The sequence below is a fragment of the Hypanus sabinus genome, chromosome 8, assembly GCF_030144855.1.
Source record: "Hypanus sabinus isolate sHypSab1 chromosome 8, sHypSab1.hap1, whole genome shotgun sequence".
Taxonomy (NCBI): domain Eukaryota; kingdom Metazoa; phylum Chordata; class Chondrichthyes; order Myliobatiformes; family Dasyatidae; genus Hypanus; species Hypanus sabinus.
In genome coordinates this window covers 153,061,319-153,077,279 of record NC_082713.1, presented here as the reverse complement: position 1 = coordinate 153,077,279, position 15,961 = coordinate 153,061,319, and the positions used below count along the sequence as shown (strand labels likewise).

General features: G+C 35.8%; 1 protein-coding gene across 1 annotated transcript in view; it reads right to left on the bottom strand.

Moving 5' to 3' along the window:
• The window catches only part of foxp2 (forkhead box P2), a 550,159-nt gene that overhangs the window by 40,240 nt on the left and 493,958 nt on the right, over window positions 1-15,961 (bottom strand). Inside the window, exons 10-13 of the mRNA XM_059978258.1 lie at window positions 7,861-7,948; window positions 6,353-6,436; window positions 2,136-2,337; window positions 5-81 (exon numbers count right to left, since the gene is read on the bottom strand). Of these exons, the coding sequence (XP_059834241.1) occupies window positions 5-81; window positions 2,136-2,337; window positions 6,353-6,436; window positions 7,861-7,948 (451 nt within the window). The remainder of the gene's footprint in view (window positions 1-4; window positions 82-2,135; window positions 2,338-6,352; window positions 6,437-7,860; window positions 7,949-15,961) is intronic.

The following is a 15,961-nucleotide window of genomic DNA, read 5'->3' as shown; positions in this document are numbered from 1 at the left end:
TCACCTGCCTTATAAGAGTTGCATAAGTAAATGGAGGTCTGACATCTGCATTCTTATAAAATTCATAGTTTGGGGCAATCTCTGAAAGAGATATAGGGAATTTTCAAGCAAACAGGGCAATGTTCTGATGTAGAAGAAATAATAATTCAAAATCAGTCCAAATTATTTTGACATGGTCTATTTATGCCTGTAGTAAATTAAACAAAAAGCAATACTTTGTCCTTCTTTCACCTCTTCCCTCAATTTAGTCCCTGCAGATATCTTATCTTTCCTCTAAGAAGCTGCTCAGGAACGGGCATCCTCTTAATACTAAGTAAGGGCAGCCCAGACTTCCCTTACTTACTGCCTGCTACACTGCTAGTGTTTAGGGCAGCAATGAAGATCCTCCATCTCTGGTGGTGCTCAGGGCTTCATGATGCCAGTAGCTTCCTCTTGGTTTTCACCAAGTCATCCAAGCGCCAGGTGGAGACTCAGGAATGCTGTCGTACTCAGATTAGATGGATTTTACCGAACTTTGCTGTACGAAACATTGCTGTTTCCGTAACTCTTTAGTTTTACCAGTCAAGATTGTTACCCCTGAGCTGAATCCCCAAATCTGGAGGTCCAGAGGACCGCTCTTAGTCTGGCCTCTACCCTTTGACCTGTTTGACACATGGGTGATCCTACCAAGAGCCAAAGCATAAGGCCCTGCCTCCAGCCAACACAGCTCTCTGGGTCATTGAGGCATGCAAGCTTCCAAACTACAACAAGGTGTGGTCCTTTAGGAGGCCAGACTTCCCTACAGACACCAAAATGGCATCCCAATTAGCTGATCAGTGATGGGAATGCCCCTAAACATGGCTTCCTTTGCCACTTTGGTGAGTTATATTGGATCAGAAGTTGGACAACGCCAATATTAGGGTGCAATATAAACTGTGATGTGTTGGAAGACTAAAGTATAACATTAAGCTATTCTGCTGATTTCTGTTCACTAATGTACAGGTATAAACACCAGTTGGGGCCCCAGATGCCAAATTTGACAGCCATAACTGGCTGGAAAGGAGCACCTCAGGGGCAAGCAAGGGAGGAGAGATTTTGCCTTTGCAGAAGAACATAATTAATTTTATTTTTCTATTGGTGAGTGTACGCAGTCTCTTTAAGGACAGCTATATAACATCTACAAAGAATGTCAGTGTGCAATGAAACTTTTCCAAAATGCACCTGAAGCAGCCGTGCGGTTTCCTTATTGCAGTCACCTATGTCAGGGATGACCACAGATGAGCGATAAACAAAATCGCTAATGGCACATCTCCACTCTGAAACAGGCAACCAATCAGTTGCCATATTGAACCCATAGGCGCCTGCTTTCTGATTGTAACTGAGGACTAGCAACATCGAAAGCCTAGGCCTTTGTATTCTTATGCCACTCATTGGAGCAGCTCAACTGAAAACCAATGAAATAAAACTAACTAATGCAGGTGGTTTCAAGTGTCAAGCAGTGCTGGGATTTGAACTCTCAGCCATCTGGATGGGAGCCAAGTGCTCAGCCACTCAAGCTACTGAACTGAAAATATTTTTCAGTCTATGCAAAAAATATTGACAAAAACTCATTGCATGGTTCTTTACAATTATCCTGTTACACCTCATTATGTGTTCAAAATTGGGATGGAAGAATGCAATTTCTGCAAACTCATAGGGCAAGATAATGTGATTTTAAACTGGAAAATAACTGACTTGAACTGAAACTTTTAAAGTTACTAAATCATCAATGAATGCAGAACTTCACAGTCTATTTATTTCTATCTGTAGATATAGCTTGATATCAAATTATAAATATGTATTTTTGAAACGTACAATATCTAGTTTAAAATTATATAATCGCTTAAGAGTATTCCAACAGCAATCTCATTGTATACTTTACTCTCTTACACCCAAATATCAGAAAGCATTTTTCAAATAAATTTGTTCCATATAATTTGATCTTCGGGGAATGTCTTAAATGTGTTTTAAGTTTAATCTACTTCCAGCAAAAAAGGGGATATAACCTTTTCATATAATATTCAAAACATATTGTGTACTTAAGTTAAATGAAAAATTATCGAAGTTATTTGTCAGATAAATAGTCAGTCTGCTACTGGAGCTACTGAGAATCCTACCTGATGAAATGGGAATGTTGTACTTATCACCATGTCTTCTTCGAATTGGTCCCACATTGTGCACGTTGGCTGGAGTGATTACGGAGGGTCCTTGCGTGACAGGGGTGACTGGGGCTGTTGGTGTGGTGGGAGTCTGAGGTAAGCTCTGTGGGGATGTCTCTGAAATGTTCTTAGACATTGTGACACTCGACACCAGATTCAGCTGAGGAGGCCCAGGAGGAGGAGCGGGAAAAGGCAGAGACAGGAGAAAGAAGGCTTTAAAAGGTTTGACAAATGAGAGTGGATTCACTTCTACAGCTGTGTTGCCACTAATAAGCAGCGAAGGAAGCAGCCAATCTCAGCTAATTACAGGATGAAATTGTATCATAAGAACTCTAATTAGAGGATGCTGTTAGAGATTATCTAATGATCTGATCCAACATTACTCAGGCCCAACTCATTCTAGTTTATCCCAACTGTCTCTTCTTAATAAAAGCAGCTACCACAGTTCCACGGTTGCGCTTGTCTATTCTAAGGGCTGAAAAACAAGGCAGATTATCAAAGGATCCAGTTACAGCAAAGGGGATGGAGATTGCCGCTGCTCCTCTCCTGCTGCTGCAGTTTTTGCACAGTCCCAAATCTCAGCTGAGAGGCTCCAGCCAGCTGGAAAATTTTACACTGACCTTTACTCTCACTGCTAATTTGGTGGAATGGTAATGACATTACTACATATTCAAACAAAATTGTCTTAATTGCAAATTAGCCAGAGGAGGCTGAAATTTTTTCAAATTAAATATGATTGTAGATGGAGAGGGGAATGGAATTTCTTCACTAACAATCATTTGTGGCATGTGTTAGCAAATATAATGAAATGTCAAGTTTGCCAATTCCTCTGGAAGTATCATTTTCAATTTATGATTACAGTGTCAGTTATTGCTGATGTACCCTGGAATATGGGTGTCAGGGAAGGAAAAGGAAAAGAGGAGAAAATGAATGCAAGTTATTTAACAGTGTGTCCTTCAACTACTCCTGCCAATAAAATTCCTTAATCCATTATTGAAAATTTTTCACGTCACCTCTTTTATATTTACCACACATCCATTGTCATAAAGAGCATCTAATTAAGAAAATTTACACTCACCCACTGTGAAAAGATTTCTGCCAAATTCTTAAGTGATGCTCTTAATGGCTAATTTGTAGTCATTTTCAATCTATTCTGAAGGGTAATTTCTCGATCTGGGAAAACTGTAATGTTATCTTGTCGCTGCACAAAACTAGAAAATCAGGAATTGTGCAGGAAATTGCAACTGACTAAGTAATTCAGGCACAGCTGTCGTTCCAAATGTTATGTATTCATCTATAGATAAACACCTTTTTCATTTGGAGTAGATTATGCATTTAACATTGATTGATCTTACTTTGTGGATTTGTTTTACACGTTTAGAGAGTAGAAAAATTTGTTAAAGAAACAAAAATTAACATATGCCAGCTAATTGTTCTGCATTCTTGGGCAGCAGCCAGGAGAAGTACACTGGCAGTCTAATAACAGCGCCTGGCACCCTGAAGGCATTCCCAAGTGCATCTGTTCCCAATAAACCACAAACTGTTTTATTCCGCTGCTACCCACAGCTTGCAGCTTGATGTGAGAAATCCAGTTATGTTTATATATAAATTTCATGGTGATTCAAATACTGTAACTATCCTAATAAACAAGCAACACCTTATTAAAAATTCTTGATAAAATCATACTATCTTTATCTAATCATCTAAATATTGTATTTAAGAAAACATTTTACCAAAATACATATTTCTTTAAAGCAGTCCTACATTAAAGAATCTAATAATTTTCATAATATTCAAGCACATTTACTATCAAAGCTGCTGGATAAATCAGAGCAGTTTCATTAAAACTTTTTTTTAAAAAATTGGAATCCCAAATTAACTAGCTTGTGTAAAAGAAATACATACATTTTCAAAATAAAATTCATAATTTTATACACTATAATAATTTTCAATTATAAAACTTCATAAAATCACCATCATTAAATCTTCTGTGACTTATATACTATAGCTGATTATGTTTACAGGGTTATGATAATTTATTTTATCATACAGTAATAACAGGCAGAACATGTTTGCAGGATGGCAGTCATGTTCTGATAAAATGGAATTTATTAAAGATAAATAAGGAAAAGCATGTAAAAGCTAGGATGAGCACTTAGCTACCTCAACTCATCTGAATATATTCAAGGTTGGGTGAAACTCATTATTCAGGACTTACAGCCTTGATAACTTTGATTTTCATCCATCCATAGCATGGCCAAAAGGTACCATTTAATGAAGTACCATCCAGAGAGTAAATGGGGTCATATAATAGACAGTGCAGTTGCACCTTGTGTTCATGTACTGATAGCTGTTAAGGGTGCAGTGATGAACCAACAGAGCTCATTTCGCCTTGGTAATAAATTCATACTATTAATATTTATCAAATGTGTGGGCTGTCTCAACTGAGCCACTGCATATGAGGACATAAATCAGTACTATCATATCAATTATGAAGCTCTTTTTGTGAAGTATATAAATTTTAGAGTTCTTTTTGTATACTGTTCTCCTTTTCAACCATTCAAAGGCTAACAGTGCCATGTAATACATTCTAGAGAGCGCAAGTGTCCAGTGGGAAGAGGAAAAGACTGGAGTTTCAGTTCAACGTACTCATCTAAGGATTCCCTATTAATTACCCATCATCAAATGCAATTAGTAGTCCTTTCATGTGTGGTTTATGTAATGTAATACTTGAGTTACATTATTCAAGTTCAGTTTTAGAATATATGCTGAGGATCATTTATTAGTATGGATCTTACCACACTGCTGGACTTTTACAAATTTACTAATTGAATAATTTATTTATAACGAATGAGCTGCAGATTCCTGATGGATTTACTCAATAAGTATATTATCTTTAAACTTTGTGTAGTGCTGAACATAATATGAAATAAGTGGTCAGAGTATTATTCATTTAAAATAAATGAGCAAAGCAGTGTATTAAACCAAGTTGTCTTTAAACGAGATTGCCCCACCCCCATTTTAATTAAGCTGCACAAAATTCTTAATAACAGTTAGAATCTGGGGCTATTAATTTCTGATGTAATTTGCTGCTCTGTAGTTCTAGTGGCTGAGTATTCAAACTCACAACCATAAGGTCATGAGTTGGAGTCCCTCAGCTGTCCGTCACTTGAGTACAGCTTCCTTAGTTGAGGCATTACCAGCTTTCAGTTGGGCTATGTGATAAAGTACCACAGAAAAGAAATGTGTTTTATCTCAGTCAGGAGGAGGTCAGTGCTACAAGGAGAAAAAGAGATACTGTACATAAAACAATTCAGTTTGGCACAAAACGTGCAGTTCCCTTAAAGGAACTGTAGCAATATTGCATGTGTGCTTTTCCTCTAACTGTCTGTCATAGATTTCCAGTAGAATGGAAATTCCTTCTCAGCAAACCAATTCTACCATATAGCACTTAACGGATACTGGAATTCTTTATTCAGGGTTGGGAATGGAGCTGAGGAGTTTAAATTGACACTTGAACATCTCTGAAAGTAACAAAGCATTTAAAAAGTTTAAAGATTTGTTTTTTTGATTTTAGCATCCAATATGACTCACATTAAAGTACACAAATATTATCAGTATGATTTCCTTTTATTTCATTTATGAACTAAGCTAGTCACAACATGATCTTTAATTTCAACAGTTCATTCACCAGGTTTGTTTTAAAGTAAAATGCTATAGATACTATTTTGTTTGACAGTAAATGCTAGTACTTCACCTTTAAGTAACTCCATTCAGTGCTTTGCCAGTAATGACATAAGAAGAACTCCATTCAATGTCTTGCCAGTAATGATATAGCTATATAGCAGTGCAATTGATGCCCAATAAAATTCTCTTCGCTGGCAAAGTGTATTTGTAAATCCATCAAAATAAAATGTTCTAACATTTTAGCAGTCATCTCAAGCCAGTTATTTGTCACAAGTGAAGTATATTACTTTGTCAGAGTAGAATGTAGGATGTCTATTTATTTCAACAAAAAGCTATCTGCTAACATTGTTCATAACCACACTTAATCTTTAAGTATTGGCATAACCATTCTAAATGGAAACCATCAAGACAATTGTTTATTTTTAAGTTATGAAATATTCATTAATGGTGTGATCCTAGTACAATCAGTTGTTGAATATCAAACTTACGGGTTTCGGACATGGCTTAGGATCAGAAGGTCTCATGTGGAGATGGGTCATCATCGCCTGAAGACGTTCACGTTCTTTAGAAAGCTGTTATTGAACAAACATATTTTCTTTCAAAATACTTTTAGAATGATTTTTCTAGCATGGTCTTATTTCTCTAATTCGCAATAGGATCAAGTCCTTTTTATATAAGCTGTTCTTAAAGAAAAGAGCAACTTCGTATGAAGTACTCATCGTTTAAGACTCCCATGTGTTAAAAGGTCACAGAAAAACAAATAACACTTCATCTTTTTGTCAATAAAAGAATTTAGGTCATGGATGTTATGACAGTAACAAGTTACCAAGAACACAAATAAGTAGGTCCTTGGTGTCCTGATAAAGTCCCGTGGATACTGTAAGGAATGGACTAAAGCCAGCAGCTGGAAAGAAGTGAAGGGTTCTCAAAACACTATGCTTGCCAGAATCATCTGCATGCTTCATCCTTTCCCTCTGAGGTTCAGTTACTGCCCCCTGCAATCTGCCATCATCAATCTAATTCAAAAGAGTGACAGAGACCTGGCAGTGCGATGCACTTATCTCCGTCACAGAGTCTGGGTCCACGTTGCTCTGGGTCTCATTACAACTGACGGACTTTATATCAGGAGAGTGTTCCTATAAGTCAGCAAGTTATAAAACCTATTAATTGGCCACCTAGAATATAGTGAAATTTGTTTCTGTGGTTTTAAAATCAAATACTGGACTATTCTGTTTTACTTCTTCAAATTACTAAATTTTAATGAAAGGGATAAATAATGTAAGAAAATAAATGGTTTATTTACTGAAAATAGAATGGTATAGCTGATGTGCAAGTATATAAAGGTACTATCTGTCAGAGATATGCAGTCTGAAAGAGAGGTATGACACCTTAAAGAAAGTAAGATTAACGGCCTACCAGGCTACAGAATTCTAACAATTCACCATCCTCTGAGTGAGGATGTTTCTCCTTCCCTCTTAAATAGTGGCCCCTGTTTCCAGGGCCCTGAGCTGGGGGAAAATATCCTTCCCGCATTCACTCTGCACTCCTTGTGAGAGCTTTCTAAGTTTCAACAACATCACCATTTAGAAAGTGCTCAACAGATATCTTCTTATAGTCAGCAAGGGTCCTGTAAAACGATTGCCTAGACGCTTCCTTGGCCATGAAATAATGTGGCGATCAGAAGATTTTACATAGGTGAGAATTTCATTTTGAAATGAATTAGTGGTGATCGGGTGAGGAGGGAGGTGTGAAGTTCCTTTAAAGTAATCATATATTACTTCATGATCTATGGTTCTACCTGGCTATTAATCCACAACTGAATTTGTAATCCAAGCAGTTAATTGATATATATTTTCATGAAATATGTTATGGTTTATTAAATACATAATGTAAAATAATACATGAACCAAGAAAGACAGAACAAAGACAGAAAATGGGAATATTAAAGATTCATTTTGAACTGCTTTGTGTATACAAACCATTACAACCAGTTTACCTGAATCTCCAACTGCTGCACAACCTGCATTTGGACCCGACACTGTGCAGTACTCCTGTCATCTAATGCATGCTCATTGTTAAGGTGCCTGTGAGTAGAAAATATGTATCAGGCTGTTTAGTACACCACAATTGTTATTTATGTAACCCTATTAGACATCATAATAAGCAATGTTACAGTGAAATGATGCAGCATATGATATTACAAGAGACTGTGTATCAGTACTTATTCGATCTATAACACTGAATGGAAATTTTTGCAATGTGCAGTTCTATTAACTACAGCTGAAGTAAAAGCATGATATTAGCCACAATCAGAAAATGCAGGCCAAAAAAATTATCCAGAACTATTTGAACAAACCATAGCCTAGCAGCAAAAACCAATGTATTATGACACAGAGAGTAGCCAGCCCCTGTCACTCCTCACTTTACCCCCAGCACTGCATTTTTTTGCCTTTGAGTTTCATAATGTTACGTCTGGCAAGAGTTATGATGAAAATGAATAATACAGTTAAGGAATGCAAGTGCAGGTGATTCGCACATGCAATGAGAGATGTCAGAGAGGACACTGTGGGACATCAGAGGAGCACAGCTGTAAAAGTTTATCCAATTACTTGAATCCGCAGAAAATCGCAGACATACAGTACTGTGCAAAAATCTTGGGCACACGTAAAAAAATTCTGTAAAGCAAAGATGCTTTCAAAAATAATGACAATAAAAGTTTCTAAATTCCAAAAAATTACAATAAAGAGCAGTATACAGTAAAAAAGTATCAAATCAATATCTGGTGTGACAACCACTTGCATTTAAAACTGCATTGATTCTTTTAGGTACTGTGTTGTGAAGCTCTATAAGGAAATTGGCCGGTAGGTTGTTCCAAGCATCTTGCAGAACTTGCCACAGTTCTTCTGCAAACTTTGGCTGTCCCGCTTGCATCTGTCTCTCCAGGTAATCTCAGACAACCTCAATGATGTTGAGATCAAGGTTCTGTGGAGGCTACACTATCTGTTGCAATAGAACTCCCTGTTCTTCTTTCTGGTGCAGATAGTTCTTTACAACTTTGGCTCTGTGTTTGAGCTCATTGTCCTGATGCAGAAGGAAGCTGGGATGAGGCAGACGCCTCCTGATGGAATTGTATGATGGATAGCAATCTACTTGCACTTCTCAGCATTGAGGATTCCATTAATTCTGACCAACAGCATTTGTAGAAATGCAGCCTCCAATTTGCAAGGGAACTCCGCTGTGCTTCACTGTTAGCTGCTTGCAGTGATCTCCAGTTCTTCTATGGACAAACTACCTCTTGTTTAAGCCAAAAATTTGAAATTTTGACTTGTCAGTCCAGAGCACTGCTGCCATTGTTCAGCACCACAGTCCGTGTGTTCTTCTGTGTAGGCAAGTCTCTTGTCTTTGCTTCCACTGCAGAGGAATGGCTTTCTGGCAAAAATTCTTCCATGTGGATCACCTCTGATAAAACTTCTCTGGACTGTAGAGGGGATACTGGGATTCCAGTGGTTTCTGTGAGTTCAGTGCTGGACTTCTGATTTAGAAGGGACGTCAGTTTGATGTATCTTTCGGCTGTTCCAACCATGGCCAACCACTGTTTCTAGTCCTCAATCTTGCCCATTTCTTTATGCTTCTTCAGAAGAGCTTAGGCAGCACATCTTGAAACTCATATCTGCCACTATTTTCTGCTTGGAAGAGGGTCTGCTAATGAAGGATAACCATCTTGTGTCTTGTTGCTATGCTCAGTTTTACCACTCTGTAAAAATTGATCATTTGAAGGTTAAACTGTCAATCTAACAACCATCACCTTTTAGTTTGGTTATCTTTCACCCACTTTGATTCCTTCTACACTCATTTCTCATTCAGTTAATCAGTTTAATTCATTCAACTCATTATGTCATTGATCATTGCTCAATCATGCACTGGGCTATATACCTATAAAGAAATCAAATTTTTATTTGAAAAGTGGTCTATTACTTAAAATGTTACTTTCTTTAACAAAATGCAAAACTTTCTCTGTATTATTTAGATTTTTGGAAAACAAATGTTTGGAAATCTAAAATGGGCTCTTTTCTACTGACATACTAATGTAAAAGACAAAAATAAACATCTAGAACAAAATCTATGTTAAAAAAATCTATCGTGCCTAAGCCTTTTGCACAGTACCGAATGCTGTACAATTTCATACAAAGGGCATTTCAACATACTGATAGCAGCAAATCAGCACAGTTCCAATGTAAACATTTTATGACACAAATTGAACCTGCGAATCTAGTTCAGTAGAACTTTCTGAAGAGGCTAAAGAGACAGAATTTGCACACTTGGTTTCAGCAAGTTCATCAATTCCATCAATCACCGAAGAATCAAAGTAAATGCATTTTACACTCCCTCCAATTCAAAGCATGCCTTTACTTTTCATTTGAATCTCCGTGTACACATTTCCTTTCCACGAACTAGCATTAGTATTTCTTGGTATATTTTGGCAATGCTCAGTCTATTATTTGTGAGAATATTTTACAAGTTTCAACATACAGTTTTAAGAACAAAGTTACTATTTTGATTTTGGCACCACAGTTGAACTTTACTATTGGAAAATGTAGTTATTAATCTAATGTCCCAACTCTACCAGTTGGTATTGCCAGAATAGGAGTATTGTTTAGTGACAGTTATCCTCACAAATATAATTCCAACTTGGTCTCAGCAATGTTTCTTAAATTTCCACTAGATTATTGAGTTTCACTGAGCCTCATCTACTAAGTATTTAATTAAGACACAAGTGACAACTCTAACTTTAAATTACTACGTAATATTCACTTGATCTCAAGTTTCATTTAAAATATTGAAAGATGAAATCCCAGAGAACTTTATAGAAAATGCCAGATGGAAATAGCCAATTAGCCCAATTAGCACATGTTTGTCTTTATCCTCCATATGAAAAGTAATCCTAATTCCATATGGAAAGTATTACAATTTAAAAGGATCAAAACTAGCGCATAATATTTTCAGTAATATAATAGTGTTATGATTAGTTTGTAAAATGTCATATAAGTTTGTATTGTCAAATTATATTTCAAACCTGGATCTGCCACTTCTACCCATCATTTTGTGAGCAGATTAATTAGAATATTTATTTCCATACCAATGCTACAATTGATAAGTAGCTAATCCTTGTTATGAAGCTTCTCTGACAAGAATGAGACCATAAGATCAGAAGACAGGAGCTGAGTTAGGCCAACCACCCTATGGGGTCTACTCCACCATTCCAACATGGCTGATTTAATATTCTTCTCAATCCCATTCTCCTGCCTTCTCCCCATATCCTTTGACACCCTGACTAATCAAGAACCTATCAACCTCTGCTTTAAATATGCTCAAAGACTTGTCCCTACAGCCATCTGAGGTGATGAATTCTACAGATTCCTCTAGTGAAAGAAATTCCTCCACATTTCGGTTCTAAATGGACATACCTCTGTAATGAGGCTGTGCCCTCTGGTCCTAGACTCACCCACTATAGGAAACATCCTCTCCACATCTACTCTTTCTAAGCCTTTTGATATTCAATAGGTTTCAATGTGATCTCCCCTCATTCTTCTAAACTCCAGTGAGTATAGGCCAAGAGCCATTAAATGTTATTAAAACTTACGGATGAAAGTTTTTAAAATACTTAGAAAGAAAATCAGTCTACTAAGAACACAAATTGTAATGCAAATGAAAATAATGTTATTAACACATTGTGTTCAAAGTAATGGGCTAAAATCTCGGTGAACACTGGAGGGAACTGAAAGGTAAAACAAATTATGAAATAATTCATAAGTATCACTAAGCTTTGGTTATAAAATCTTGGGCAAGTGCAAGAAAGTAAAGCTCATTCAGATATCTATAAGATTTGGCAATGAGAATATGTTCTTGAGTAGTCCTGCACAAACAGAACTGTGGCATATTGAATGATCTAACTAAAAGGACAAGTGACCCAGATGCAAAAGAAAGCATACTGCTTTCAATTAATATCTTCAAATCTTGTATGAAACATTTCTTTAGCAGAGATATGATTTGGTTCTTTTACATAGGAAAAACTTTAAAAGGTAAACAAATAGCTGAATATCACCTTGGTTAAAGAAATGACAAGGAGGTAAGTGTTTAAATGTGCTGGAATAAGACAGCAAGGAACTGAGAGGACTTCCAATTAAAAAAAATGATTGAAAATAGATTTGATTTAAGAAATTCTAAAATAAAACTGAAATGTAATCTTTAAAGAGAGTGTTTTCTGAATTTTCCCACTCCTCCCAACAGAGTTTAGAAATGGCATCTCCAGCTTTTATACACTGCACTCTCAAGCACTCATATTACAATTTCATATGTTGTAGCACATTTCAAGATGTATTTATATTTAAATGACAATGCTCCCCTGTGGTTCAGTGAGTTTAACCAGAAAGCAGCTGACTAGGAAGGTCCCAGGTCAGTCCTTGGTCTGTATCATGTGAGATGATTTCAGGCCTAGATTAAAACTGAACCTCAGTGATAGAGCAGAAAATCAGCCATAATATTCATTTCTGAAGATTAATACATGTCCACACCTAGAGAGCAAAAGATTGGACATCCAAATTCCTACATACCAACACCCACTCTCAAGGTGCACAAATTAATGATGGTCATATAAATCTATCTCTCACAAAAAAAATGAGAATGGATATAAACAATTCTAGTTTGTTAAATTAGGCAAGTCTTTAGAAAATATGCAGCCTTCACATTTTCTATATGTGAATCTTAATGAATAATTAAAATATAATAAAACAAAAAATGCCCTTCAACTACACTACAGCAGTTGTAGAAAACTGCAGTTAGCTAAGCCATTACTGCTTTGCAACCACTGCAAGCATGAAAATAGTTATCGGCATCGCCCGTCAACCTACACTATATAACAATGACATCTGCTCACGTTTGTTAACATCACTACAAAGAACAAAGCTGAAAATAGTGGCAATGCTACACCACAGTCAGAGTCTTGGTTCAATTTTCAATGGAAATCAAAAGATTTAAATTCCAATACAAGCTCCGTTGCGTTAAATGAAAGTAAAAAAGGAAGGTCTTTGCAAAGTTATGTGAAGCAATGCGTCTCTGTCGAAATTATTATTGATGACAAATTCACAAAGCTCCCTTAAAATGACATAGAGTTTGGAAATGCCAAAGCTGCCACTTTCCTTTCTGTAATTATAGGCTAGCTTGCAGCCCTCTTATTATTTAAAGTATAAACTCTGTCAGATCAATGAACACGCAATATTCCATGCATTTTTTTCTGCTACATCTGCTGTCTCCTTTCCTTGCTATTGTTTACCAGCAATGAGCAAAATAATAGTGTCTATTCATTCTCATATTTAATTATGCCAATCATTCTTGCAAAATTGGACACAACCAAAGAAAAGGTATAAATAAGACTCCACAATAATAAATCAAGAGATCTTTCATAGGCTTAAATTATTAACCTATTTATTTATGATTATTTTATACAGAAATGATGAGTCTCTTTCATGCTTTAGTAACCACTTCAGGTCAGACATATTGCTCCTCACAAATTCTCTGTGATTTATATAACAAGAATGAGATAAGCTGAAAAATGATAGGATTGGTGGGTTTTTTTTCAGTCTGTGCTTAATTGCTGTTTCAAAATGCATATGCAAAGGGACATTTCATTAATCATTTAATCACATCCCTAGCAGGAAGTTGGACCTAATGTTGCAAATACCCTTTTCATTTCAATACTCCATAATGCTATCGCATGCACTTGATATATTGCATATGTCATAAATTATAGCTGCTTCAAAACGACCAAGTGGGTTGTTATCCCCATAGATGCTTGTTACAAAACCTTTATTAAGTTTTCTACTTATTGCCAGTTCTATTTCACAGCTTCATTCCGGTCTCCAATAACAGCTATTTCCAATGTCAAAGGTCTATAAATTACCCATGCAATCTCTAACACCATTTCACAGACCCGTTCTACTTCTACTGGTCTGCTAACAAGGCGATTACACACAAATTACTGAATGCCTATGAAATATTTAAGTGCATCCTACTTTGCTATGCATTAATAAGAGGAAAGCAGTCTCTGGAATTCTGGTTAGCTGAAGTCCCTAATGTCCCCTAATGAGCCTCTTACAGTGACTCCAGTTCAAATACAAAGGTGAAGGAAAAATGCAAAGGGTGCCTTCAAAAAGCCAGCACTGTACAAACATTCCATGAGCTAGCTCTAATTTATGGGTCACTTTATAGGTATATTGATTTTTGTTTTCAAAATGGAATAAATGATGTGGTTGTCTACCATTCAGTAAAGGGATATGAAAGCCTTTTGCTAGATACTTAATTCAGCTAGACCTGAAGCTTAAGTGTGAAACTTGAATATGATTAGCATACCAACTTATTCACATTATTAATTAAAACACTTTTGAAGCAGTGCAGTAAAGCAAAAAATAATCCAATCTGATTTTTGTGACTCTCTTTTAAAATTACTAATCCTCTTGATAAACAGAATCTATAAAAAGTTGAGACTGATTAATATTACAACTAAGATAACCTAACATATCTTGGAAAATGAATTTCACCATTTAATGCAGGATACTGTTTGGTTTTATCATATTTTCCACTTTTTCACACCGTTAGTTCTGTGCATTCCTCATTTACATGAATTAACTTTATTTTTATCTATTGGTCAAACTGCTTCTAATTCCTTTGGAAGGCATCTTCATAGAAAATACGGAATAAAATCAAATTATTATCTGACTTGGTAACTCTGATTTATATTTTGTCATAGGAAAATGAGGAATGCTTTTTGGTTTCTTGGACAAAAGTCAGTTTGCTTTAAACTGAGTTAAATATTCTCCAAGTACAAGAAACCTCACAAAACTATCAGAATATTCTCTAGTTGCATGCATGCTAATTCAAAGCTGTTGGACATTTTGCACAGCCGCACACCAGTTTATAGTCCGACAAATGCACAAAAGTTACACGCCAAATTGATCCACCATACACACTCGTACAAGGTAAATATTTTCTGCAGCAGAATTTCTGGAAAAAAAAATATTCTGCTTAGTTAATACAGAATAGAATCCAAAGTGGAAGCAATCAGCTTCTGTATCTGATTCTACATAACTATACATTATTTGGCTTTCTACCAAGCACTGTTTAAAAAGGTTACAAAATAAACTGGATTAGTATTTCCAGCACACCTATGAACACAACTTCTAATTTTTTTTTCCTTTGGATAATGCATACCATTATTTTTAAAAGGAGTCCAAATAATTTAATTTTCTTGGTACTCTAATGTTAATGAAACTATTATTTATATTAAGTATTTAAATCAACCACGAATAGTAGAAACAGTCTCTATTCTGTTGCTAATTGAGATATATTATACATATAGCTAGGCTTAAGACATAATGGATTCTGGTCAGTTTTTGTTGATGAAGATGTCATGTTAAGCTTGAGCGTCTTCAAAGGAAAGACTTTTTTCTTTATATTTATCCCTGAACAATGGTGATCACACTGCTATATCTCTTTTGGCACAAAACGGCTTTTTTCTGACACTAACAATGTTATCTCCATTAGATTAAAACACCACCATTCTTTGTACTGTGATTCTCATGTTGGTAATCTGCTACATACAGGTTAGGAAATTGAAAAATCTTAACTGACTTTCTTTATAGTACTTCTTTCTGGGACATCAGTTTGATCCTGTATTTTTTAAAAAATTCTACACACGCACACACACACACTATATTCTTTTATCACTGGAATAGCTTACAAATAAATTACACCATTCTTCCAAACTTTTCAGGTTAGCTGTATGTCTTATAAACTTATAATGGAAATATATTCTTAAATGTTAGCAAGAATCTACTGACATCTTATTAAGTGAACAGCAAAATGATTAGCTTTTGTCATCTCTACTTAATGCACTGAAAAGTCTTTGATAATGCTTGGCTTGCACAACTGTTTATATGACTTTTTTATAAATAGAGAAAAATAAACTAATTTAAGCCTTTATCGTAGGTGTTTTCTGACTTACAGCAATTGTTTATTGTAAATGAGAAATGACCTTGTCACAC